Source organism: Morus notabilis, unplaced genomic scaffold, assembly GCF_000414095.1.
Source record: "Morus notabilis unplaced genomic scaffold, ASM41409v2 Scaffold168, whole genome shotgun sequence".
Lineage (NCBI taxonomy): Eukaryota > Viridiplantae > Streptophyta > Magnoliopsida > Rosales > Moraceae > Morus > Morus notabilis.
In genome coordinates, this window is record NW_010367753.1 from 526504 (window position 1) to 553300 (window position 26797).

A 26797-nucleotide genomic window follows, 5' to 3' on the forward strand; every position below is an offset into this window, starting at 1 on the left:
ATATATATACACATATACATAATATTACGTTGAGGGAATATTAAAGATGGAAATTAAAGCTCTATGCTTGCTTAAACTTTTTTTATTTTTTATTTTTTGGGGCTAAATTATACTTGCTTCAACACGATGAGCGAGAGCATAGGCCCAAATATTTCGTCCACGGCAACAGGCATTTATTTCTGAATTCACCCTAGTCTGTTGATGTCGGAATTTTCTTTCTAGTTATTCTATTATTATATTCATGTTTTAAAACCGGATTATGATATTAAATACAAGTATTAGTAAGCGACTAATCTGAATAGATTACCAGTTTACCACACACAAAAAAAAAAGAATTGAATTTGAACAGAAATATTTTGAAGTTTGAACTGGGAATAAATAAATAAATAAATAACAAAGCATACAAGATTGAGTATTTTTCCTATAGGTTGGCAATCTAGGTAGCGACGTGACAACACGATTTAAAATCAGTACGAAATTAGCAGATTTAGGTTTACTATAAATGAGTTTGAGTCATAATCGGGTTGACATGATTAACACGATTAATAAATGAGTTGAGTTAAGGTTGACATCCTAACACGAAGTGACACGAATTGACACGAATTGACTATATGTGTCATATGTGATATAACATGAAAGTTTATATCATATTAAATACAAATAATGTGAATTTTAATATTTATAGGTAAAATTCATTTATTTTTCTTAAAGGAAAAGATAAATTGACTAATAAACATGTTAAACTTACCTTGACTATGTTAAATAAGTCATTATTATATATTAGTTATTTATTTAATATATTAATGTAAACGGGTTATACGGATTGACACGATTAATACAATTAATAAATGAGTCGTGTTTAGATTGATATTTTTGACACGTTTAATAAACAAGTCGTGTTTGAATTGATGTTTTCTGACATGATTAATAAATGAATTAATACAAACACGACCCACTAATACAAATTGCCGCTTTTATTTTTTCTCTTTCAATAAATAAGTAGAAATAATTACGCTGTATGACAAAATTTCACACCTTAAATTAAAATTTAACAAATTACTACAAAAAAACTTGCTCTATAATGTCGTATTTTAGAAATTTTCTTATAATTATATAAATGGATTAAGCTAGAATTTCCTAAGTTTTACATAAAAACTCACATCACGTGAATCGTGATAGTAGTATATGAAGGATGTTGATGATATATACAAAGAAACGAAAAAATAATAAAAATAAAAAAGATATGTCGATGGTAGATTTTAAAGGGAGGGAGGGAGATATAGAGGAGGTCGCCAAGGAAGACATAGTAAGTGACGAAACGTGTATGGCATCTCCGCCCCCAACCACGCCACGACCACGGAACTTCCCTTCTTCTTCTTCTTTTTCTTCTTACTCTTAACGCCTCTCTCTCTCTCTCTCTCTCTCTCTATATATATATATACTATATTTATATATTTATTCACACACACACACATTCGCTTATTCTTTCTTCTTCTTCTCGTTTCTTCATCTTTCCTTCTCTCTTTCTCTTTCTCTATCATGGCTCCTTCCATGGAGGAAGAAGCTCCTTCAAAATCCAGAGTCACGGTCGTCGGAAGCGGCAACTGGGGAAGCGTCGCCGCCAAGCTCATTGCCTCTAACACCCTCACCCTTCCCTCTTTCCATGGTATGTATATAAATCTTCTCTTTTTGTTATGGTTTTCTTTTTTCTTTTATTTTCTGTTTGCATGCCAATGTGATGAAATTGAAAATTGGGTTGCTGTCGCTTTCGGCTTATTGTTTGTGAATTCTCCGTTTGGTTCCTCAGAAAATCTAGAGACTTTTCATCAACAAATGGAACAAGGAAGTTTTGTTGTTTTTTTTTTTGTTGTTTTTTTCCCTAAACAATGAAAAATAAAATTGAATTGGCGAGTTTTCCTGTTCACCTGATTTATACATCCTTTTGAAAAATTCTGTTTATTTTGTTTCGTTCACTGCCACTAATAGCCTTTTTGTTTATTGAACATTGGAATATCCTTTTTAATTGGAGGTGTTTTTCTTTTCCAATGAAAATTCAGATGAAGTACGGATGTGGGTGTTTGAGGAGACATTACCAAGTGGAGAAAAGCTCACGGATGTTATCAACCGAACCAATGTAAAATCCTATGAATTGACAATAATCATTAATCATATTCCTTATTATAATGTATTTTATATTCATTGTAACTAATATTTTTTCCCCATCTTATTCAAACAGGAAAATGTTAAATATCTACCTGGTATAAAGCTTGGCAAAAATGTTATTGCTGACCCAGATCTTGAAAACGCTGGTAGATCTATGTTCTTGTGTTTTTATGGTACGGTAAATTTGCAAAATTGTTCACAATCTTGAAAGTAATGAGCTTTTTTTTTTTTTTTTTTTTTTTTTTTTTGGGGGGGGGGGGGGGGGAGAAGGACGCAAACATGTTGGTGTTTGTGACCCCACATCAATTCATGGAGGGAATTTGCAAAAGACTTGTGGGGAAGATTAAAGGAGATGTGGAGGCTATTTCTCTCATCAAAGGAATGGAGGTCAAAATGGAAGGCCCATGCATGATCTCCACACTCATCTCTCAACAATTGGGCCTTAATTGTTGTGTTCTCATGGGGGCAAACATTGCCAATGAGGTATGCTTCGACCAATTCTTTTTTTTTTCTTTTGTGTTTTTTGGTTATGTATTTTTATGGAATGTTAAAGAGTTGTTTCTTTTGTTAGATTGCTGTTGAGAAATTTAGTGAAGCGACGGTTGGATACAGAGAAAGCAGAGAGATTGCAGAGAAATGGGTTCAACTGTTTAGCACTCCCTATTTCATAGTCACAGCTGTGAGTGTAACAAAATTACTGTTGCAAATTATAATTAAAATTGCTTTATTATTTTGAAAATGCTAATTATAATTCATGATGATGACCACAATAAGTTTTTTTTTTTTTTTTTTTTTTTTTTTTAATAGTTTGAGATTAAAACATTAGCCTGGATGGAAGGAGTGGACATATATGATTAATTGACATATATAGGGATTCCTTGAAAGGAGATCCCACAGTGTCTCGTTTAATCATTTACATAGATTCTGAAGACATGTTTTCTTAGTAGTTAATACCCTTTTTGTGGCATATGAAATTAACAGGTCCAAGATGTGGAAGGAGTGGAATTATGTGGGACTCTGAAAAATGTTGTGGCCATAGCAGCAGGTAGGATTTTGTAAGATATATTAACCTTTTGTTCTCAAGTCTCATATGCAACTGAGGATTAATTAATCAACATATGAACAGGTTTTGTAGATGGATTGGAGATGGGAAATAACACAAAGGTAAGTTCAAACCATTCTATTAACCTTTTAAACCAGTAACTGTTTGCCTTTTCTATTTCGTTTTTTTACTATTTTACTTGAATGATTAGGCTGCAATAATGAGAATCGGTCTGAGAGAGATGAAGGCGTTCTCCAAAATGTTGTTTTCGTCCGTTAAGGACAGCACCTTCTTTGAGAGCTGTGGTGTAGCGGATCTCATAACAACATGCTGTAAGAAAGCATACGGATTTCTTTATCTTATTTTATTAGACGCGTTTGGAATTCGTTTCAAAATGATTTTTTTTTGTATGAAAATAAAAATGAAAACGTTTTCAATCTCTGACAGAAATTATTTTTGAAAATGCATTTGATAGTTTTATCAAGGGATTGTTTTCAGTGTAAAAAAACCCATTAATGTCTCTCTTTCTCTCTCTACTCGAGAGAGGAGAAAATGAAAACAAAAAATGAAAAACGACTAAAAATCGTTTTTCATTTCTCTCTCATTTTACACTAAACTAAAACATTGTTTTCATTTCTGTTTTTTGTCTTTATTGCGCGAAACACCGTTTTAAAAACGCTTTGATTTTTTTTTTCGAAAAACGTAAAAAATAAAAACAGAATCAACTCTAAGCACGATCATTGTTTTTTCTTTCTTACTTGCCAAATTTCACTTGGCAGTGGGAGGAAGAAACAGGAAAGTAGCTGATGCTTTCGCAAGGAATGGAGGGAAAAGGTTAAACCCAGCCGCTTGCTTCATAATCTTGTAAACGTTTTGAGTATAACGTGTTAAATAAATTCCCCTGTTTATCTGCAGATCATTTGATGAGCTAGAAGCAGAAATGTTGCAGGGCCAGAAATTACAGGTATATGTGTATTACGCAACTATGCTCCTCTAACAACCAAACAAATGCATTCTTCAATTAATTCTTCCTGCACCTTTGATTGATCAAAATAAGAAACTATTTTTTTCAGAACAAGATCTTATTTAATTTTTTTTTACGTACTTTGGTTGATATGTATGGAGAATTTTGGGGTAGCGTACTCGTTAATGGTGTTGCGCTATTTTTTAATGTAAGGTCACGTTACAACCATATCTTATAGGAAGCAAAATATGAAAACTTAACAGAATTTAATGAAAATTTGACGATTCGTAATCGTATAGTACCAGTAAAATATTTATTTTTTTAAGGCTACTAAAGAATTTTCCTATATATTTCTTTTGGCCAACCATGTGACGATCGATACATCCTCTCTTTTTGTGCAGGGTGTCTCAACAGCAAGAGAGGTTTATGAGGTTCTGAGCCACCGAGGATGGTTAGAGTTATTTCCACTCTTTGCAACAGTGCATGAGATCTGCGTTGGCCGTCTCCCACCCTCAGCCATAGTTGAACACAGTGAGCGCATACCGAAACTATCTCTTGTAGAAAAATCTACCTAATGCTCTTTTTTGACTGTTCATGGAAACAAGGGGGAAAAAAAATAACACCGTGGTACAGTTAATATAAGTAATTTTCTTAAGAAAGAAACAACCATTGGTTCACACCAGTCAGCAACATGTTCAGAAGTTGTATTGCAGGATCCAAAGGATTAGAAAAGCTCTTTCTTGCCCATGAAGGCATCTAAAATTAACACGTTAGAATTGTAATCCTCCGTTTTCATGCAGCATGCGAAGGCAAAATAATCAATGCATGTTATTTAAATAAGCTTTGATATAATTAAAGACGACTATAGATTTCCAATATATTCTCCAATTTAAATTAGCTGAGACTAAGTAAAGAAATTGTAATCAAGTTCTTGGATAGATGGTGAGAAGGATATGTGATTACTTGAGGAAGCCACTCACGCAACCGGAACACCGAACGCATTGATAAATGTCGAATTTGTTTCAAGTGGGAATATACAATGACACATTGACTTCATGTACCAATGTTTTCTTTACTCATTTTTCCTCGTATTTCTGAAATGAATAACATCAAACCCTTTCTCATTTCATACCATAGTTATTAAAGAACTGCCACAAGCCGAATTACACAGCCGGAAGAAGACCATAAATTAGATGAAAGACCCAAATATATATATTTTTTCCCCACAACAACAAACCCAAGCTTAAGTTTTACATATGAGGTTGGATATATATGACTAAGAAAAAGAAGAATTACCCAGTTCTTATTCTATCCAAACGATCAACACTCTTCCTTGCTCTCTCCAATTGGTGGTCAATGCTTTTTCGCGACTTCTCATGGCAATCCACACTTCTCCGAGACCTTTCGATATGATCAAACGACATCCTTAACTTTTCTAACTTATCAGCATTGCTGAATTGGTTCTTCAGTTTCTCAGGCCTGTCAGTGCTCTGCCGTGGCTTTTCTCTTCTATCAGTACTCTTCCTTGAAACTTCAAACACATCTGTACTCTTCCGCGGCTGCTCATATTGGTCCGTGCTTCTCCTAGAACTGTATCTCTGGGAAGGAGATTTCTCAACAGTTGATATAAATTTCTTAAGATGCCTAATGTACTCAGGGTATTGCTCTAAATTACAATGGTTCCCTCCTTTAAGCCATAGTGGTTCATACTTCTCTTTACACAGTTCCCAGAGTTGCTTCCCATGGGAACAATCAACAACCTCATCTGAAGTGCCCTATTGAAAGATACAATAAGTAGAAGAATTAGGAAAATTCTGCGGTAGAGTACAAAAATCACAATTTTATGCCGTCAGATCATCATTGCAATCCATTCGTTTAATTAGTAATATGATTTTGACAATCAGAAACAGACAGTACCGGTGCAAATCCAATGGCATAGAAGTTCCGAAAAATTAATTTAAAAAAAGTACTTACATGAATTATAAGAACAGGACAGTTAACTAGTGGAATTTTGTCAATATTCTGCAGAGTAAGTACCAACACAAAGCAAGCAATTAGAATTAGTAGGCTGCAAAGTTTATCAAAGCCAGAACAATAAGCAAGAAAACTGAAAATTCTAATGTTTACAGTTTACCTTGTAAATGTCAAACCAGTATGTACGCTTTACAGGATACATGACTCGCAAACCGGAGAGAATCGGACTGTGCAGAACGACAGCTCTTAGCTGAGGAAGCCTAGAAGCAAGATCCAAAGTTGGGCCACTTCCAACAGATTGGCCATAGAGGATTATATCTTCCTGCCTTGTTCCATAGCTTTCTTCAAGGCACTTGTATGCAGCTTCAATGTCTGCATATGTGTTTTGCTCACTTGGCTGCAATCACATCACAGAAATGGTGTAGACCATAAATGATGCTCTCAGCACAAACAAAATACAAGAAACAAGGAAATTGTACATCAAAAGAAAAGGAAAAAAAAAAGTTCAAAGCTCTCCAATGTACCTTGCCAGATGATTGGCCATACCCAGAATAGTCGTACCTGCAAAAAAGTACATGACGGGCGAGTAAGAGAAAACAATTTTTTTTTCCCCTCTCCGTTTGTCACACAATTTCTTAAACAAGCAACTTTTTTCCAAAAAACTTCATTAGAAGTGACATTTGCCAATTATACACAACAACTTGAACCAAGTACTTAATAGAATGTTATGACGCATGTTCAGTCATAATAGTCAAAAGAAACAATCCCAATTCCTAGTTCTGATGACGTCAATCGATTAGTAGACATCAAAATCTTTGAACCAAAAACTTTCTCTAGTCGCAATTATCTGAAACTAGTTCATCTAGATTTGCCAACAAGACACTAGAATAGATCAACTTGAGCATCACAAACATTTCACCTCTCCAAATTCATTATCTTTCTTGCTGATCACTCACACTTTTATCATTTCTGATTCCACCAGTAAGTTCTCAGTAAACAAATCCAATATCCCAACAAAAATAATAATTTTAAAAAACCCAGATATAAAAACCAGCACTTTGGTACAGAAACAATCTCAAAACAGCTCAAGAACTCCATATTACCAAAAACCCAGATGCCAAAAAGAAAAGGAAAAAAAAAGGGGGGATTATTACCCCATGAGATTAACACGCAAGTGGATGCTCAACTCGATGAAGAGCTCGTACATCTGGCCCAGATCGGCGGCGTTGCCGTGAGAGTAGAGGAGAGTGGAGGTGGCCATGGGGTGCCGAATGTAGACGGCCACAATCTCCGTCCCCCGCCGCGTCGGAAGCTTCAGGACCTCCACGTTTTCCCTGTGAGGGAAAGGGCTCAGCAGCAACAGGCCCGTCCGGTCGTCGGTTACCAGCTTGTACGACGGTGGGTTCGGAGGGAAGAACGCGAACTTGGCCGCCATTGATGACGTCACCCCACCCATAATAGAAATGATAATTCAGTCTTTCTCTCTCTCTCTCTCTTTCTCTCTCTCTCTCTGTACTGGGAAATTATAAATGATGAAAACGAATAAAATAAAACTACTTTGACAATCTCAGAGAAGAGAAACTTTAACTGGGATCAACATTTCTGCTCTCTTTTTTTTTTTTTTTTTTTTTTTTGAGTTCACTCTCTTTTTCCAGAAGATTTATAACTTTTTAAGCAAAAGATAAAGGAAGAGTGTGAAGTTTGTTTGTTTTTGTTTTTGTTTTTTTTTTTTTTTTTTTTTTTTTTTTTTGGTTGACTCTTGAATCTGGTGGGTATTGAGCAACTTCAAAAAGTTGAAATTGGGTTTCTGTGGAATTGAGAGAGAGAGAGAGAGAGAGAGCTTTACTCAATTTCACTTGGGTCACAAGTCACCAGCTTCCGGGGTAGGGAAATGAAATTTTCTAGCTAGCGATATGGGAATTCTACGTAAAATTATGAAGGAAAAAAGAAAAAGAAAAAAGGAACAGAAGACTCAACGCTTGTCGGTTCTAAATTATGTTCTTACAAGTTATATTCCCTCATATCTGTTCTTCTTTTGCACTTCTAAAGTTAGTTAGATTGAGGTTAGTTTTGTAAAATAAAATTTTTAGTCGTTATTTATTTGTAATCATATTAAATTAAAAATAAAATAATAAAATAAAAAGTAAAATTGGGGATCATGCTGTTAGGATATGAGACTTCTTAAAAAAGTTTCATATTTCTCCCAAAAATATTGGACAAATCAAAATACCATGTGTAAGAATTATATTTCTCTCCCAATAATATTGCAGAAATCAAAATATATGGTCAAATGAAAAAAAAAAACTCTTGAAAAGCTGATGTAGAGGCATTATTGAAAATCTCTTAGATATTATTGTTATATTTTTATTAGCATCATTTTTTGTTCTTTATCTTAGTATTATTATGATTTTAAATTAAGGATTATTTTTGCTTTAGGAATTATATTTGCTTTCGAATAAAAATTGCTGTAACTTTTGACTCCGTGAAGAATATACTTTATTTCAAGAGTTTGATTGATAAAACCATCATTCAGGGTTTTGATTCTAAATTTTTTAGATTATTCTTGACATTTCTAGAATCAATGAGTGATTTTTTTTTTTTGACATTTGTGAATAAATCAACAAAGTAAGCTACAAATTAGTAAATGGTCTATTATAAAGCATTCTAAGTGAATCAACGAATGTTAGAAGGTTGTAATCCTTTTCTTTTTTTCTTTTTTTTTTTTATTGTGTGTGTATTTCTCGTATACTTTCAAGCTACATCAGAAACTAATGGTATGTTTAGTTAGGAGGATGATATTGATGGATCAATAGATTAGAAACTTAAAATATGAATAGCATGATAGTAATATTTTATGTTGTTTGATAAGAAAAAGAGAGGATTAAAAGGATGGAGGTTAGTTATATTATTGCTATTTTACTATTTATTAATAAAATTTTTAAATGGTAAAATAATAATCTTTTTGGTTTGAATTTGATGGATTCCTTGATTCTTGTATTAGTGGAAGGATTCAATTTGGTGATATGAAGGGAAATTTAGGAGTTGTTCTTTTGTATTTTTGAGTTAGGGTAATTTGAGTGATGACTTTAAGTTGAGTTTGAGTTATAACTTGAGTTGAAGTTGTAACTTGAGTTTGTGTTTGGATGTGCACATTTGAGTTATGATTTGAATTAAAAATCTTTTTAAGTTTGTGTTTGGGTGGGTCAAAACTTAAAGTTGTATTTAGATAGTATTTTAATAAAAACTCAATGGTGATGAAAAATTTTAATAGGGTATATGAGTGAGGTTTTATTCGTCTTTTCGTTGTAAATGCATAAAAAAATCGTCTCAATAAGAATTAAAACGAAAAATATATGATATTTTTAAGAATAGAAAAAATATATTGTTTATTAACTTGAGTTCGAGTTTATGAACTCGAATTGAAGGGGAAACTTGAACTTGAGTTTAGCCCCAAACTCGAGTTTAAACTCAAATTTTACAACAAAAAAAAAAAAAAACATGAATTTAAATAAAGTTATAACTCGAGTTCAAACTTTTTATGATTTTCGTTACAAAAGAACAACCCCTTTAATTCCTCGCCCTCACCTCTCGGTCTTCTCCTTCTCCAACCACATGACGGATTAGGCACGCCTCTGCCTTTACCTTTCTTTCCCTTCACCCCTCTCTCTCCCTCTTCATTATTTGTCCCTCCAACCAAACACATCTATAACTAAGATACTCAAGCTAGAAGAGCATGAAAAGCTAACCAAGTTCGGTTGAGCTCTATACCATATGATTGATTTTTAATGTGATGACTACAAGTTTCTTATAAAAAGAAACATGCTAGCATTTAACCTATCATTTGTCAACAGATAAATTATTCTTTTGAACTTATTTTTTAAACAAAATGAAATAGTCCTACTACATATTGAATTCACTCCTAATTGAGACTTGATGTCGTCTAGTACTTTAAAAGCCACTAAATTTAAGCGAGTATGAACCAAACTGAATAAATGGACACAAATCAGTCTGACCAAATCTTGTTCTTTAAAAGTGGACCCGGTTTTGGAATAAAAGAGGACAAACGAATAGCTTTCAAGATGTTTTAAGATTGAATTTTTATTGGGATTGGACCCAGTGATGAGTGATTAATTTCTATTCCGACTAATAATAGTATTACCCATGAAGGCAAATAACACAGTAAAATGTTCAAAATGGTGTAGCAAAGAGGAACTTATTATTAGTGGTACACTTTTTTATCAAAGGACAAAAAGGTTTGAAACTTTATTTTGGAATAGCTATTCCACAATACACGTCCACATTTCCCTTTCTCAGAAAATGCGGACATAAAGTTCTATAAAAGATGCTTTATTGTTTCAACTTTGATTCGTAAGCCAAATTAGGTTACAATGTGACACTATAGATCTCATTAGTTTAGAACGAGTCGTAACTCCAAACATCTCAAATTTGGATTTTTGGAAAATAGAATTCTAGGACAGAATATGAAAAAAAAAAAAAAAAAAAAAAAGACTTAGCACTCTGTTTAAATCGTCATATTTGTATAAATTATGAATTTTACATAATTTTTTTTTATTATATTAATGAAAATTTACCTGTATTTATGTAGCGCCAGAAAAATATATAACCCAACCATAAATAGCTTCTTCTCTAATTATTCTCTGTATCAACTAATAGTACCTTTTGGACTCTCTCATACTGATATTGTCACCATAACAGAAACAGTTTATGAAGCAATGGCTGTGAATACATGCATTTTCCTATAGTTATCATCATTATTTCTTCGGGAAAGTAGGTAGAAATGGGCATACATGATCACCTATAGCTTGAAGAGAAAGTTTAATTATATAAATACTTGCATACTCTAATAATGATTTGTTGAACCTAGAATAAAGTAATTGTTGCAACAATAACTCTAAGGTGAATGATCACACTACAGGCTAAAGTGGACTTCATTTCATGTGATTTCCTCATCCAACACTTGGAGAGAAAAAAAAAAAAAAAAGAGCAAGGTTGGCCATTACAGATTGTCACCAATCTTTGCACAAATTGAGACATTTACTCTATAGGAATCCTAAGACAAGAAATTATCAGAAAAAGTTTCATAGGGGATCTTTAAATTAGATTGCACATGCAAATCAGTCATTCAGTCAAAACTCACGTTGTGTTTTTGCTATATACAACTATTATGACCGACCCAGCTTACACACACCAAACACACACACATATGATATATATATATATATATATAGATATACACAATATTCGATATCGACCACACTTTTATCTTTATGGAGCCTAAAATCAGGTGGGTAAGCTTGGAATCAAGGTCACAATTAGACAAACACTAACCTTACTGGTAGGACTGTGATGTGATGAGGACTAGTATATATATATATATATAATACAAGACATAACCCAACAAATGGAGCCAATGACAGAATAAAAGGATGTCTGTGCCGTTATGGGGTCCATGATAGTGTATGCACTGTGCAGTCGAAAGGGAAAGACTTAAAGATGGTGGTGGGTCTTTATCATCTTAGCTCTATCTCCTTGTTATTGTAATTATCAAATCAACACACGTATCATACACATGTCTTGCAGCTAGCAGATCTGTCAATTCATCCCAAAAGAAAAAAAAAAAAAAAAAAAAAAAAAAAAAAATTCCAGAAAAAAAAAAAAAAAAAAAAAAAAAAAACTTGCAGTATATATGCTTTCAAAATTAAATATCTAGTAAGTTAATAGTTTGGATTAATCTCACATGCCTCTTTAAATTTTAGTGTTCTTCTTTATTCACTCTCTGAATTTTAAAGGACGCGTTTGAAACTCATTTTAAAAATAATTTTATTTTTTGTATGAAAATAAAAATGAAAACATTTTTAATTTTAGATAGAAATCATTTTCAAAAGTGTGTTTGATAATTTTATCAATAGATTATTTTCAGTGTAAAAATATTAATTAATATCTTTCTTTCTCTCTCTCTCTGCTCAAGAGAGGAGAAAACAAAAACAAAAAATAAAAAAAATGATTAAAAGTCGTTTATCATTTCTCTCTCATTTTACACTAAATTAAAAAATTATTTTTATTTCCGTTTTTCGTTTTTATTGTGCAAAACGTCATTTTGAAAACGTTTTCATTTTTTTTCTCGAAAAATGTAAAAAATAAAAATGGGATCAATTCTAAACATGGCCAAAAAGTCACACTTTATCTTTTACATTTTGAATTAAACTCACTTTAATCCACTCTATATTAGAATTAGTGTTAAATACTGTCTTTTTTGTAATTTTCAAAATAAATTGAGTTTATAAAAATTTAGGAGACAAAGTGAGAATAATTTTAAAATTTAGGAGGCATGAGTGAGAACAATCCTAATAATTTTTTTCCTTCTATGAATAATTAGATATCGGTATTGTGGTTTTTTGGATCACATACCATTTCTATTTTAATACGAATTTAATATGATCTAACCTAAAAAAAAAAATACATAACAGCGATAAAGATACTCTATTAACCATAAAACAATTAACTTGCATTTTGATGACTAAAGGAAATTAGAAACCGCTAAACATGTTTAATTAAGTCATCTCAGAGTTCACAATACAAAATGGCACAATCTATTGTTAAATTACTGTAAGCACACCATGATATATATATATATATATATATACAGTACACCATGATATATATATATATATATTTCAAGGATTCCATATTCCATGCTTTTGCATGCTATAAAAGCAAAGGTAAAAGAATCCAAGGTTTGAAATTAAGTTCACTGCCGTACGTTGTCCAGATCACGGAAAGAACTCCACATAATTTTTTTTTATTTTTTATGTGCTCTCTTTTCTGAATGGCAGTAGATCAAGGCAGATCAGAAACAAAGCAAATTAGCTAGCTAGCTAGCGTGGTGCTGGTGACCACTATAAGCAGAGAGAGAAGTGATTATATATATATATATATATATGGAATAAGGTTAAAAAAATAAGAATGGGAGAGTTTTGTCCAATGTCTCCTTTGTCAACAACAGTGGGAACCACCAGCAGATGAAATCATGCAGGCACCAGCAGACAGACAGCCCTCTGCCTGTATAGTCGTCCTCAACAGCTCTTATATATTTAGCTCATCCAATCATACTTCCTGTTCCTTAACAAACCTATATTCTACGTCTCTCTCTCTCTCTCTCTATATATATATATATATATGTATATGCATATATTCATATGTATACTTGCCACAATATTCAAACACATATGTCGACTGAAGTGGGATGGAGAAGTTAAACTAGTACTTGTATTGTCCATGTTTCTTACTTCTTAGAGTATTTTGGCACTTTTATTCCTGAAAGTTTTATGATTTAGCAAATTGTATCTTAAACTTTTACTTGTATTGTTTATGTTTCTTACTTCTTAGAGTATTTTGGTACTTTTATTCCGGAACGTTTTATGATTTAGCAAATTGTATCTTAAACTTTTAGTTTTGAAAAATCATTGCGCGAACTTTACTACTTTAGCTCGTCATGTCACGTATATGATGACGTATTTTTTTCTCTAAATTTTTAAGGTCCTCATTAATTTGGGAGCACCTTATAATTTATTAAACTTAAGTAATTAGTCATAATTAAAAGTTTGAGAAACAACTTATCAATCACTAAAAGTTCAATGAGTAAAAGCACGAAAAAGCTATTTTCTTAAAGTACAAAAATAATTTTAAAATATTTTCAGTGTAATTGATCGTCGTTGATTCTGCATTTCTAACCAATTAAGAATTCTGCATTTTAGTGATGTTTAACATTACTAAAAGAACAAAATAGTGAATTTACAAAAGGGATGCTGAACATATATATATCATGAAATACAAAACCTAGCTATATGTTTATTTATTTAGTGTAGACAACATTTTAGGTGTACATTATACCCAAGTTAAAACTGTTGCTTTATTAAGGATTGTAATAGATGTATTCATTGGCACTATAAGAAAAACTATATATATGGAGGAACCGACTTCGGATGTTGATCAAGAGTTGACAAGAAGTTCAAGAGATGATGAATATTATATTGTGGCCTCTTTCTATCCACAGCGGTGCGCACTTGTCTCTACTCAGCTACCACCGACCACAGTTTTTTGGTGTGAGTGATAGGATTAACTCTATCAGAAGTTCCCCGCATACATATTAATATAACTAATCACATGCATAATATATATATATATATATATATAGATTTTACTCTCTTGCTACATCTTCAGTTTGCTAGGAATTAGGTGATAGTAAAAAATCAAGACAACAAGTTCTAACTTATAAGCATACACATAAAAAAAAAAAAAAAAAAAATTTACGTGAATGACAAAAACAGGACAATCAACGAGTGGAATTTTGTCGATATTCTGCACAATCACAATTCTAGTTATATCAAAATAATTGCTAAACGAAGCAAATTAAAAGAAGCAAGACATATGCATACTAAGCGATTTTTATTTTTTTTGGTTGACAAGAGAGTTGTACAAAATACAAGTGTTATACAGTACATACATACCTTATATATGTGAAACCAGTAAGACTCAACAGTGAGACACAAAACTGTGAAACCAGAGAGCATGGCATTATGCAGAACCATAACTTTGAAACGAGATATCCGAAAAGCACGCTCCAGAGTACTATAAGTACCCCATGATATTGTTGACGCATAATTGGGAGCTCAAAGAAATGAGGTAGGCAAATATGGTGCCTACATCAGAGGCGTTGCCATTATGCCATGAGAATGGAGCACTATGGTGGTGGTGGTGGTGGTGGTGATAGCGAACATAGCCCGCGACGGTGTGAGTGCGCCCACGGCGAGTGGGCAGCATTCGAACATCAATGTTTTGGCAGTGATCAGTGGAGGCTTAGAAACAGGCGATTGCTTCTGTATGCAGGTCTCTGGACACGTTGTATGTTGCTGGTTTTATGGATGAAACGCCAACATGGTGGCCACGCAAGATGTCAACCCGCCCATATCTATCTATATATACACACATTATATATGTGTGTGTGATGTACATGTGTGTGTCATAGTCAAGAAAAATTGTGACAACAATAGGTACATGTATTTGTTCGGTGTTAAAGAGTTTTTTTCTTAGCCAATCAAGATAGCTTCTGTTATTTATAGAAGGTTCATGGAGATTCAGGACAATGATTAAACAAATTTAGCAGCTTAAACTTGACTACTAATAGGCATATATGAAGATTTTTGAACTTAAATAAAATTCCAGTGATTAAGGTAGGCTCTGAATCACTTCGCATCTATTCCATAGTACCAAGTAATCATTATTTTATGTCATGATGTCCTAATTCCTACTTTAGTTCCTATTATTATTATTAATTTTTTTCCCTTTTTCTTCTGTCTTGAGCCAAAATTTACGTTGGCATTTCAATAAGAAATTACCTTTAGAAACATTATTATTACACAGTGTCATTGTGAATGTAATAAGCACAATTTTTGGGGTGGCTAATCGAAGAGACTTCTTGTCCCAAAAACAGTGCTCGGATGAAAGTCCATTAGACGCATTACGTGGAGGATTTTCTTTTGTTTTTATTTATTTATTTTTCAATGACATGAACATGAGAGTCGTTTCAGCTGATGGAACGGTCAAAACGTTGTAAACCATGATGATGATGATGAAGCTCATATAGTCGTATTCCCGAATGAGGAATTTTTTAGTTTGACTTTGAGCCGGAAAGTGTAAAGTTGTATAACTTTTTCTATTTACTTTTCTATCTTCACATTATTGTTTTGAAATTGTTTGCATCGATTAATTTTAATGGGGACGAGCAGGGCCTCTCATTCCAGTCACTTCCTTATCATAAAGAAGAAAAGGGAATGTTAAAATCAAAATTGGCCTTCATTTAGTGAAAGTTCACTATGCCCAAATTAGTCCTCAATTATTAACCTGTCAAATTACTAACATGTCCTCAATTTTATATACAGATTATATTCGTTAGTCGAGAAAATAGTCATTTGGCTAAACACTCCCGTTTGGTTCGTGGATAGTTTGAACAAGAATTCATCAAATTTTTACGAGAAAAAACACTATTAAACCGGGTTCAAACCCATCTATCAAACAAGCACTTTTTTTCTTTGCTTCTCATACCAGAATTTCTATCCCTCTTTGTTTCATTATTTCTTACCAAAGGGAGTTTATAATATTGAATAACAGAAAACCTGCAATGAACAAGGAATTGGAAAAGGAAGAAAGAGTGGGACAGATAACTTTAGAGCTAAAAAGCTGGAGATATGAGCAGGGACCATTCATCTTAGTACCGAATAGTTCTTGTTCGTTTTGGCGTCTAACTTCCAAAGTAGAATCCAAATACTCCAAAATTTACCAATTACTATATAAAGCATTGCTCAGGGGTAAAAACCTAAAAAGCAAGATGATTTCAAACTCTATAGGCCATGGATGGATGTAAAATTCTGTTCTGTCCCCTAAGAATGTAAGATTGGCAATTGCATTTCCATTTTAACCCAGGGGAAGATTAAGAAATATTAGAAACTTAGGATGATCCACCTGTAATTGGAGCTCACGAAGTTTATCAAGCGACATAATCCACTTAACTGCTAATAATTATCTCTTATCAATAATCCTCCAAAAGATATAGGCCTCGTTCATTTCACCGATTCGAGTTTAAAATTTGAGTTTTGTTATAGTAAAAAGCTCTCAGAAACAGTCACATCTAACTTTTTTACTACAGTAAAAAACTATCACATAAAGTCACATCTCAACTCGAATCAGCGAACTAAACGGGCCCGCACTATCTACAAGAGGAAATTTATACGGTGGGGGCACTCTATGTACCTTTTATTGACCACAAACGCACAATTTAAATTAGAAGTGATATATGACATCCAACTTGGATATTATGGGAGGATTTCTTCCTTCCACCCTGTATTCACAAGGGTCACTTGTTTCAAATCATATGATTGCGGTCAATAACTCAATAATAGACAATCGTGAGGATAAATTGATAGGCATTTGAAAGTGCATGAGTCGAGGTTTTTATTTTTTACTCTTGATTCATAACATTTTTAGTCAAATAATTATACTAATAAAATGGTATTTATTAAGAGTAAGGAATAAAAGTCCAGACTCATGCACTCTTAAAAGTAAATTCTCTATTTTTTTCTAAATTATATATTTATTGAAAATTCTAACACGTGAATATTAAATGCTAAGCTTAAAACATAATAAAAACTCAATACATAATGACAATTTAAAGAATGTGAATATAACAGGTTTAAACTCAAAACCTCTTACTCTGATATCATTTTAATTTGAATAATTTATCTTAAAAGTTTAACTTATTAAGAGGTGTGCTAACAATAATTTTTTATATTTCAACAAAAAAAAAAATATCACTACAAAGAAAAGAAAGAAAAGAAAGTAAAACTAACACAGAGGCTGGAATAGAAGCAAGCAAGCTATCTAAACCCACAAGACATGAAATTCTGCCCTCTTTAGAAGCTGCTCATGCGACCCAACCCAATGCATGGCATTCATTTAGGAATTTATGACTTTTTCTCTTTCTTGCAACTTTAACAAGACTTCCTGTACAAAAATTCACTGAGAACTCTACGGTATTTTTTCAAAAAAAATGAACATAAAAAATGAAAAGCACGCAAAACTCTGTTTTGAACTCGGAGTACCACTATCGGTAAGGATTCCGTACAAAGAAAGCTCCAAAATTCAGGAACTTTTACTTTCACCATTCATCATAATTTCGAAAAATTTCACAGCTATTGATTTAAGCTATCATCTTTTAACATACAATCCAACTATATCCTATTGAGAATGTACTGAAAGAAGAATTTTCAGTGCAAAGATGAAGAGTGAAGAAGAGGGTCAAGGCCAATCCATAATCGGGGGAGGAGAGCTTGTGCTCTGTTTTGAGGAACTCAATTTTAATCTGCCCAAACTATATTTTTTTGCCGTGTACACTTAACATATAAGGTGGCTTCAAAACCAATAAATTTTCTTTACATCGTCAAATGACTTTGTTTCTTACATTTTCTAGGGCAGCAACTCCATCTGTGTTCTCAAAATCCCGTCACACATGGATGCAAAGACTACAGAAACATACACACACACACACACACACTCAATTTGAGCCTAAGGTTTTGAGAGTGTATAGCCAATTCCCACATCATGATTTTGCAAAGAACTACTTTTGGCAAGAGTCCGTTGTGTGATTTCTACCTCCACTTATGTCTATGCAGTAGCGGAGTCAGCTTTTCATTTCAATGAGAGCGTATACTAAATTTTTTTTAACAAATTATCTTAATTGAGCATATAAAAAAAAATTTATTTTAGTGAGAACATATATTATTTCAGTGAGGGTTTAAGTGTAAAATTTTAAAATTTTTAAAAGTAATAATTTTTTCAAAAAAATTTGAGTGAAAGCAGCTGCCCCCGTTCATCTTCAAGTGGCTCCGCTACTGTGTCTATGTACCAATATTTCTACCTCCACTTATGTCTATGTACCAATCTATGTTTCTATTTCCTTCCCAAGATCACAATAATCAACATATGTACACTATGATACCATGATGTGCCAACAAAAGACTTTGTTCATTCATCTAAATGTCCATTCAAAAACACCCAAGGCACAATATATGGATATGGAATTTTAGCCAAATGAAAGAGGGGCTAAGAAATCTTCAAATGTCATTCAAAAAATGAACTTTAACCACTCCAAGAAAGGAATCAAGACTTGCACCTCCATAACAAAATAAGTCCCCCTTTAGTTCGCTAGCTTGAACTTTTTAATTTAGATAAAAAAATTCAAACCGTGTAGTTTAAATTACAGTTTGAATTGACGTTTGGATGTGTAATTAAAGTTTTAATTTGAACAAGAATAAAATTTGAATTTGTATTTGGTTGGTGTGAAAAACAAAGAAAGTTGACACTTTTTACTGTTCAAAAATGGTTTGAAAAGTTAAACTTGAGGGAGGAGCTAAACTCTAAATTGGAATGTTTAACTCAATTCAATCAAGAAATATAATTCAAACTGCATACTTATCAATCTCAGTTCAAACTAAATTGAACTTAAGAGATGACCTCCTTTTGCCGGGGGAAAAATATTCTTATTCACAACACTAGGGGCGGAGGGAGATAAGGCTTGCCCCCCCTGAATTTTTTATTTTTTTGATTTTCACCCTATATATTTTCAAGTTTTTTCATATATGCCCCCTTACACCCCCTTTAATTTTTGGTTTTTTAATTTTCACCCTATAGATTTTCAAGTTTTTTTTTCCAAATATATCCCATTCATTAACAAAAATTTCATAATATCCCCACTAAATCTAATTTAAATATTTTTTTTCTTACTTTTGGGTTTTTTTATATTGTTCTTTTGGGCTTTTCATATTTTTCTTTAATTTCTTCTAATTAAAACTTTCTTTTTTCAAATTTGTCCTTGTAGTATATTTTTTTCATATAAGCTTTATTATATGTATATATATATATATATATCAAAAAAGTGAGTCTCACAAGAAAAATTTAAATGACCCTTTAAAATTTCACTTCCCAAATGTGTCTCTAATTAAGCATTTTTTTTTTCAAACAATCATCTCAATTACTATTTACACATACATATCTTTTGTCTAATTTACCCTTGTTAAAGTAATGCATTTTTTTTTTTCAAAATCTTTTTAAATTAAAATCCATAAAAATTTTAATTCACATATTAAAAAATTTAATAAATTGATAAATATACAAGTATAAAATGTGATTCCAACCGACTAATAACGTTTATAACATTTTTCACATTTTTAATTTTTGCCCTCTAAAACAAAAACCTCGCTCCGCCACTGCACAACACCAAGTACTTGGACACAAGTCACGATCATCAGCATTTCAGAGCTAGCTCTTCCCAATCTAAATTATTTCCACTATTGAGTAAAAATCTTCTGTTCATTTTCCATCAAGACAGATTCATATTATGGAGCAGTTCTACACGTAAATATCTATGACCATTACAAGTTACACAATAAATTTCAAACTTATCAGTAATGTGAACTGAAAAAGTGCTTATTTTTTCAATGCCAAAAATGACAATCCACCCAAATCAGCTCTGAACAATCTTTTCAAATCTCACCTAAAGGAATAGAGCAAGAGACTAAGGGGTGATTTTTTTACTTTTTTGAGTTAGGATGATTTAAGTTATGATTTTAAATTGAGTTTGAGTTATAATTTGAATTGAAATTGTAACTTGAGTTTATGTTTAAATGTGCACATTTGAATTATGAATTAAATTGAGAATCTTTTTGAGTGAGTCAAAATTTAAATTTATATTTTAATAGTATTTTAATAAAGTTAGAATTAAAAAAAAAAAACTTAAATTCAAATTTTAACTTTAAACTCAAATTAAAACTCAAATTTTATAAATAATCATAAACTCAAATAAAATTATAATTTAAGTTTAAATTTTTTTTTATTTAAATTTTACTCAAAAACACAAGCCTTATGTCTTATCTCAGGAGCCGCTTCATCAACTTCTTGTACTTACGTTTGTTTATCTTTTTCTTCCTATTCGTCTTCGTGCTATCAGCCCACCACCACCACGTCCTGGGCCTCAGATGGGATCGACCCAGTTAACGGAATTGGGTTTAGACAAAACCCAAATGGAAAGCTTGGATATATCCACGAGAAAGGTACCAGATCTTCCGGTATCTCCGCACCCAGAAAAGGTTTTGGGTTTGTGAATTGGGATATGACCCAAATGAGGATCTGATTTGATTTCGTTGTGATGGGGTTGTTGAAAAATGAAGGGTACGGTGAGATTCGGCTCCGCTTGGCGGTGTAGAGCAGAAAAAACTTTTGTCGGCGGGGACTTTCTGAGGAGCTTTTGGATCGTCGAAGCCATTGAAGTCGGAAGGGGTTTTGTGCGGCCGCTTTCCGCTCTCTATGTCCACCTCGGTAAGTGCAGTGACTGTGTATGTCTAATGACTGAATTACCCTCGCTCAGTGTCAACGATGTGTTTGTTTATGAGGGATCTAGTAGTCCTTCCAAATTTTTGTGCCATTTGATTGGACCAAAACAAATTGCCTAAGTAATCAAAAAAACGACTTGTAATTTTCTAATAATTTATGTTTATTTCAAAATAAAAATGGTAGCTTTATTCCACCCGAATAAATAATTAAATTATTGTAAAAATGACAAGGTGGATCTAACAAACGATTCACTGTAATAAATAAAAATAGTTAAATGGTTGTTTCTAGAAAAGAATATGGATTTCCTCAATATATATATATATATATATATATGTGTGAAGGATTCTTTTATGCATAGTTTTTTTTTTATTGCCTTTGCAAATCAACTTTCATAAGAGCAAAATTTCTTACTCTTTTAAATCCGCAATCACCCTTGGACATTATTCTGCTTATACAATAACGAATGCGATATTTATATTTGTATGCAAAAACAATAAATGTAAATAAGAAATTTCTAGCTAGATAATATTTGTTATTATAAGCAGAACATTCTTATCATTATAATAATTGTTATTATTTTGCTTTTTATTGAAACTAGGTCATTAAAGGGAAAATGGTCATGTACTAAAAATTTTCCACAACTGAAGAGAGCTCCTCTGAAATAAAAGAATCAAGAGACAGGGATCAATTTTCTTAGATTCATTTATCTAAGTGGTTTTGGATCACAAATTAAGATATGTTCTCAATATCCGTTTTATTTTCTCATAATTCTGGAGTTTATATTTCTCGAATCTATCTACTATAGATCTAGTATATTATTATTATTATTAAAACTTTGGTTGTGTTTTCAGCTACTCCTAATTTGTTTGTATTACATTGAGAAAATGTCTCTTTTCTTACTTCTCTCTTATTCCAATGGTGTTCTATTCCAAACAAAATTGTTTGTTAGTACCACTATATATATATATATATATATATATATATTTTTTTTTTTTTAAGCCATTACTCTTCAACTCCTACAAAACTTTAACGTCTTTCGTTTTCAAAAGCTTATTATTGTTTTTAACTGTTTGATCATAGTGCAAACATGTATATGATAAATTTGCTCCATAATATTATTGGATTATTTGCCTAATAATAAAACCATAGAAAATAATATTTTCAAACCAAGATTAACAATAATAAAAAGATGAAATATCATTAATAAGAATTGGCTAGCTAAAAAATATCTGCCCCCATGCAGGATCGAACTACAGACCTTCAGTTTACAAGACTGACGCTCTACCACTGAGCTATAGGGGCTTGCTTGTCTTAGTTTCGTCAGTTTTGATTATTAACTATAATACCAAATTTCCTTCTATTATAAACTGTTTTAATGGTTTTTTTTTTCTGTTCAAAATGATCTTTTCTATTTTAGAAAAAATTAGCAGAAGATATTAAAGCAATTGAATTAAGTAAAGTAAGAAAAATAAAAACTCCAAATTTGGTATGTAAGGATAAAATATCTAATAATTATCTTATTTAAGAATAGAATATGTATTTGCCTTTCAATAATACGAAATTGGGCCGCTAATTTCTTCTTCTTTTTTTTGCCTGCTCAGCAAAAATAATAATTAATAATTTCCTCATCATCATCATCCTGTTCTTCTTCTTCTCTGCTCTGTCGATTCTGGAACTGCCACGCTCTCCCATCAACGAGCTTTTCGACTCCACCGTAAGTTTTCTCTTTGCTTTCTCTCTCTCTCTCTCTCTCTCTTAAACTTTTTCAGTTTTCTTTTTCTGTTTGGTTTGCGAGAAAGTCGAAGGAAAGCGGTAGGAAATATCGAAGCACAAGTACTCCTTGAGTCCTGAACATTACCATTTCTATTGTGTATCTAAATGCAAGATGGAAATAATTCTTGATTATGTGTTTTGGAGATAAAAATCTTGTTCTGGGCAAGCGTAAAAGAAGATTTCTTGAAGTAGAAGAGTCATTTTCACATATTTCGTAGAATAATATTCTCTTGTTACTTATCGTGCCCTAGAGTATTTGTATATGTATATATGAGCACAACTATGAACTATTCATCAATCACCACATGCATGAAAAAAAAGAAAAAATCCGTTCCATTCTTCTACTGGAAGATTTAATATACATATATGGTGATTGCATTATCAAGATGATAAATTGTATTTATATGTATAGAATTTCTGTTTGTCGGATTCATTGGCCGTGTTCTGATCAATGGCCATTTACGTTCTTTATTCAAAAATGAAAAAGATTGCCATTTACTTTTGGTAATGATTTATGGTCACCCTTCTGCCTGATAAGCTTAGTGGTGATTTGTGTTGTAGAAGGCTTTGTTTGTTATGTCAAAAGATTCAAAGGCTTTAGGTGTTTCTGAGGAACGTAATAGGGATGGACCTGATTACTTTGGTTACTATACATGTCAAGTTAAAGAGCTGTTATCAGAGGATGAAAATTGTCCGCCTTTGACTTCCCAAACTCCCGAGTTACCGGGAAGAGGATTTGATGAGGTCAAGGGGGATTCTTTATTTAGTAATGGAATTGGTATTAAGCTGTCGGATTTCAAAAGAGAAAAATTGAAGACATTGCTTCAACAAAGTGCGGTTGTTCTTAATGCAGAAGCTAATGAGGTATTCTTGGTTTCTGTATCTTTCTTTCTCCTCCTATTTGTATGATGAAAGAAAGTCAAGTATGCTTGTAGATTCATGTATTGTTTTTTCTTTTAATTCAGTCTTTGGATAATAACTAATTTTGTTTTTATTCATTTATCATCAAGTTTTGATCATTCTATTTTATGAGTTAAGTAATAAATAGTGTCTATGATGCTATTGCAGATGCAAGGTTCTGTTATACAAACGAGCGGGGTACAGACACAACGAAGAAAAAAAAGTTTGTCAAGATTAAGTGGGGCAGAATCTGAAGATGACAAGGGTCAGCCTCCCTCCAAGAAACTGAAACTTTGCTCTTCTTACACTTCAACTAGCCTTCCTCGACTTTCAAGTGCTCAGAAAAATTCTGCTTGTCGCGACAATGCAGAAGCTGCTGGTCCAGAGGAGTCTAAGGTCACTAACGTCATCTATTATGTGTCTCTTAAGGCAAATAATGCAAGTTCAGATTGATCTTGGTGAACTTGATAAAATCAAAGCATTGTTGCATTTGGTTGTCTTGGTCAGTTTTTGTTGGACTGAATTGTTTTTCAAGTGAATCCTTTGTTGAGGATGTAAAGGAGCTAAATTAACTTTTATCTTTCAATCATATTAAAAGCAAGAGAAATAGGTAGAACTGGTAGAAGGGAAATGTGTGTCCAACTGTGTGGTCAACACTCGTAGTACATGAACTACAAATGGGGTATCTTACCTTGAGCCATACGTTTGTTTTTCAGGTGAATGATGATTTGAAGTTCATTCTAGAGAATGATAGCGATGAGATTGACAAGATGATGATGAAACTTAGTGATGAACTATCTGCAAAGGTAACTCTAAGAATTTACTCCTTAATAAATAGAAGCAAGTGCGTACTCTTTTTCTTTCAATCCAACTGTTTTATTTCTTTCAACAATCAAATATTTTGAAACTGACAGGAAACTTGGAGCTTGAGTCTTAGTGGTTTAAGGTGATTATGTAGGAGTGAAAAGACTTTTTGTTTGTTTGTTCAGCTAGGGCACATGCAGCAGCAGCTTGAGACACTTCTTGATGATGCGATGTCCACCTGCAGGTAGTGGTTGATTATTGCTTAAGTTTTATTCTCTTCAGCTAGCAATTGCATTTTGTTAGTAACATCTTTCAAAATCTAAAAAATACCAAATTACCGTGGGGATGTTCAAGTTCTATAAAATGCACTATGCAATCCACTTTAGAACTATTAACCAAATACTTAAGGAATGGTAAGATAGAGACAGAGAAAGTTTAATTAAGGCTCGGGTCAAGATACGGTGTATTCCAACGACGTACCAATTTTTGTTAACACCATTGTAGATTTGTAGTGAAAATGTTTGGTCCATTCACAAGGCTTAAATATATTACCAAGTGTAGGTTCACTTAGAACTAATTCTCTCCTACTTTTTGAAGGGTTATTCAAATGTTTTTACGATCAGTACATTACCTAATTCAAAATTATCTGTGATCTACAGGCCAATGACCTTTGCTGAGAAAAAACAGCTTCAAAAGATGATTAAGGCATTGCCGCGTGAAAATCTTGACCGTGTTGCAGAACTTGTCAAACGTGGCAAGCGGGGAGATGAAAAATCTGATGATGACATTCATGTAGATCTTGAAAAAGAGGTACGGGAAGAGCATATGGATATGCTTTATATAGTTCTTTGTATATTCTAATCTTCTGTTGCATCTTGCTTTTGCAGAATATTGTAACGCTTTGGAGATTGTATTACTACGTCAGAGCGATCGAGAAAGCTAGGAAGCTCTCCTTATAGATCTCAGCATGTACATTGTATCTTACTAACTAAAAAAAGTTTTCTACAACTAGACTGTCGTTAGGAGCATCAAAATTTTCGGTACATCTTTCTGAAGTTTGGAAATGAGTCTGTTTGTTGGATTCTTGATTTTTGGTAACGCTCCATGTTGTGTTCAAATCTTACTGCTAACCCTGATGGTTTGAACACATAAGCTGGAAAGTACATCTTTTTGAAGTACATAAGAGAGTTTAGCCATCCGCCATGTGTGGACTTCTGTTCATTTTACTTATGCGCCCTTGAAGTAATCTAGCGTGAAACAAAATTTAGATAAGAAGTGTCACGTTCTTTTATAAGTGATAAAAGTATCAACGTACTGTGATCACGAGAGACAACGTCATTTTCCCACTCAAACGGCAACTAAAATTGTCATTATTCACATAAAACGACAGGAAACTATATACCACAGACAAATATAATTTTAAAGTTAAACAGACAACGACATGTTGTTTTGGAGACAGGAGACTTGACAAGAAGGGGGGAATTTTGTTTTGGAGACAGGAGACTTGACAAGAAGGGGGGAATTTAGCCCTGATTTGTTAGTTTGAATTATGTTGATTTAAATTTTTATATTTGAACTGAAAAATCTGAATAGTTTGATTTAAACAGTAGTTCGAACTGGGGTTTGGATGTATATTTAAAGTTTTAACTCGAACATAGAATATAATTCGAATTAGTTTTTGGATGAGAGTTGCGAATTGTAAATCTGAACAGAACTGGTGTTTGGTTTGAAAACAATTCTAACTGTGAATTTAGTGGTAATTGTGTTAAAAAAAATACTTTTAAGAATAAAAAAAAATTGACATTGCATTAAAAATAAACAACACCCATATATATATATTTTTTTGGTAATAGCACACCTATATTATTAAAAAGAATTCTTCTTTTTTCTACTTAAAAATTTTTTTTTGATAACGTTAGGTTCTTTTATTAGGCATTCTTTGCCTGCGGTGTTTTAATGGGAACCAAAATATATATTTTGTTAATTACGTATTTGGGTAGCCAATTGTTATTGTTGTTGTTTCATTTTTTTTTTTTTTTTTTTCTTTTTTTTTTTTTTTTCCTCTTTTTCTTTTCTCCTGCGAATGGCAATCAGTTTGTGGGAAAAAAATTATAGAAAAAAGAGAAACAAATGCAACCACATTAGAAATAGAAACACAAACAAAACATTAGTTCATAAGAAACAGTAGTACAACGCCACACAAATAATAGATAATA

The 26797-nt window shown here is 32.5% G+C and overlaps 3 protein-coding genes and 1 non-coding gene across 4 annotated transcripts; 2 read left to right on the forward strand and 2 right to left on the reverse strand.

The window, feature by feature from the left end:
• Positions 1-1528: 1528 nt before the first annotated feature.
• On the forward strand, positions 1529-5084 carry LOC21400678 (glycerol-3-phosphate dehydrogenase [NAD(+)]). Its single transcript, XM_024175553.1, has 11 exons — positions 1529-1666; positions 2058-2134; positions 2237-2309; positions 2429-2646; positions 2735-2842; positions 3145-3208; positions 3290-3327; positions 3417-3537; positions 3985-4039; positions 4121-4169; positions 4571-5084. The coding sequence occupies exons 1-11, from the start codon at positions 1540-1542 to the stop codon at positions 4742-4744; spliced, it is 1104 nt and encodes a 367-aa protein (XP_024031321.1). The 5' UTR covers positions 1529-1539; the 3' UTR covers positions 4745-5084.
• Positions 5085-5217: 133 nt separating this feature from the next.
• Positions 5218-7866, reverse strand: LOC21400679 (protein ABHD17B). The gene is made up of 5 exons (XM_010113362.2): positions 7298-7866; positions 6668-6704; positions 6304-6540; positions 6144-6191; positions 5218-5944 (listed from the first exon to the last, which is right to left on the reverse strand). Exons 1-5 carry the CDS (start codon positions 7597-7599, stop codon positions 5462-5464), a joined length of 1107 nt encoding a protein of 368 aa, XP_010111664.1. The 5' UTR covers positions 7600-7866; the 3' UTR covers positions 5218-5461.
• Positions 7867-20800: 12934 nt separating this feature from the next.
• LOC21400680 lies at positions 20801-25777 on the forward strand. The gene is made up of 8 exons (XM_024175580.1): positions 20801-21089; positions 22706-22818; positions 23439-23741; positions 23946-24173; positions 24494-24583; positions 24767-24825; positions 25241-25391; positions 25469-25777. The coding sequence occupies exons 1-8, from the start codon at positions 20936-20938 to the stop codon at positions 25538-25540; spliced, it is 1170 nt and encodes a 389-aa protein (XP_024031348.1). The 5' UTR covers positions 20801-20935; the 3' UTR covers positions 25541-25777.
• TRNAT-UGU lies at positions 22335-22406 on the reverse strand. Its single transcript has one exon. It is a non-coding gene; the product is annotated as a tRNA-Thr (tRNA).
• Positions 25778-26797: the final 1020 nt, after the last annotated feature.

What these genes read in the sequence shown, in the direction of transcription:
- LOC21400678 (XM_024175553.1), top strand. Translation starts at nt 1,540, where the DNA reads ATGGCTCCTTCCATGGAGGAAGAAGCTCCTTCAAAATCCAGAGTCACG. An exon ending in CACCCTTCCCTCTTTCCATG is followed by an intron (nt 1,667 to 2,057) that starts GTATGTATATAA and finishes ATGAAAATTCAG; the next exon opens with ATGAAGTACGGATGTGGGTG. An exon ending in GGGCAAACATTGCCAATGAG is followed by an intron (nt 2,647 to 2,734) that starts GTATGCTTCGAC and finishes TTCTTTTGTTAG; the next exon opens with ATTGCTGTTGAGAAATTTAG.
- LOC21400680 (XM_024175580.1), top strand. Translation starts at nt 20,936, where the DNA reads ATGAAGGGTACGGTGAGATTCGGCTCCGCTTGGCGGTGTAGAGCAGAA. An exon ending in CTGGTCCAGAGGAGTCTAAG is followed by an intron (nt 24,174 to 24,493) that starts GTCACTAACGTC and finishes TTTGTTTTTCAG; the next exon opens with GTGAATGATGATTTGAAGTT. An exon ending in GATGCGATGTCCACCTGCAG is followed by an intron (nt 24,826 to 25,240) that starts GTAGTGGTTGAT and finishes TGTGATCTACAG; the next exon opens with GCCAATGACCTTTGCTGAGA.
- LOC21400679 (XM_010113362.2), bottom strand. Translation starts at nt 7,599, where the DNA reads ATGGGTGGGGTGACGTCATCAATGGCGGCCAAGTTCGCGTTCTTCCCT. An exon ending in ATGGCCAATCATCTGGCAAG is followed by an intron (nt 6,541 to 6,667) that starts GTACATTGGAGA and finishes ATGTGATTGCAG; the next exon opens with CCAAGTGAGCAAAACACATA. An exon ending in GTCCTGTTCTTATAATTCAT is followed by an intron (nt 5,945 to 6,143) that starts GTAAGTACTTTT and finishes ATCTTTCAATAG; the next exon opens with GGCACTTCAGATGAGGTTGT.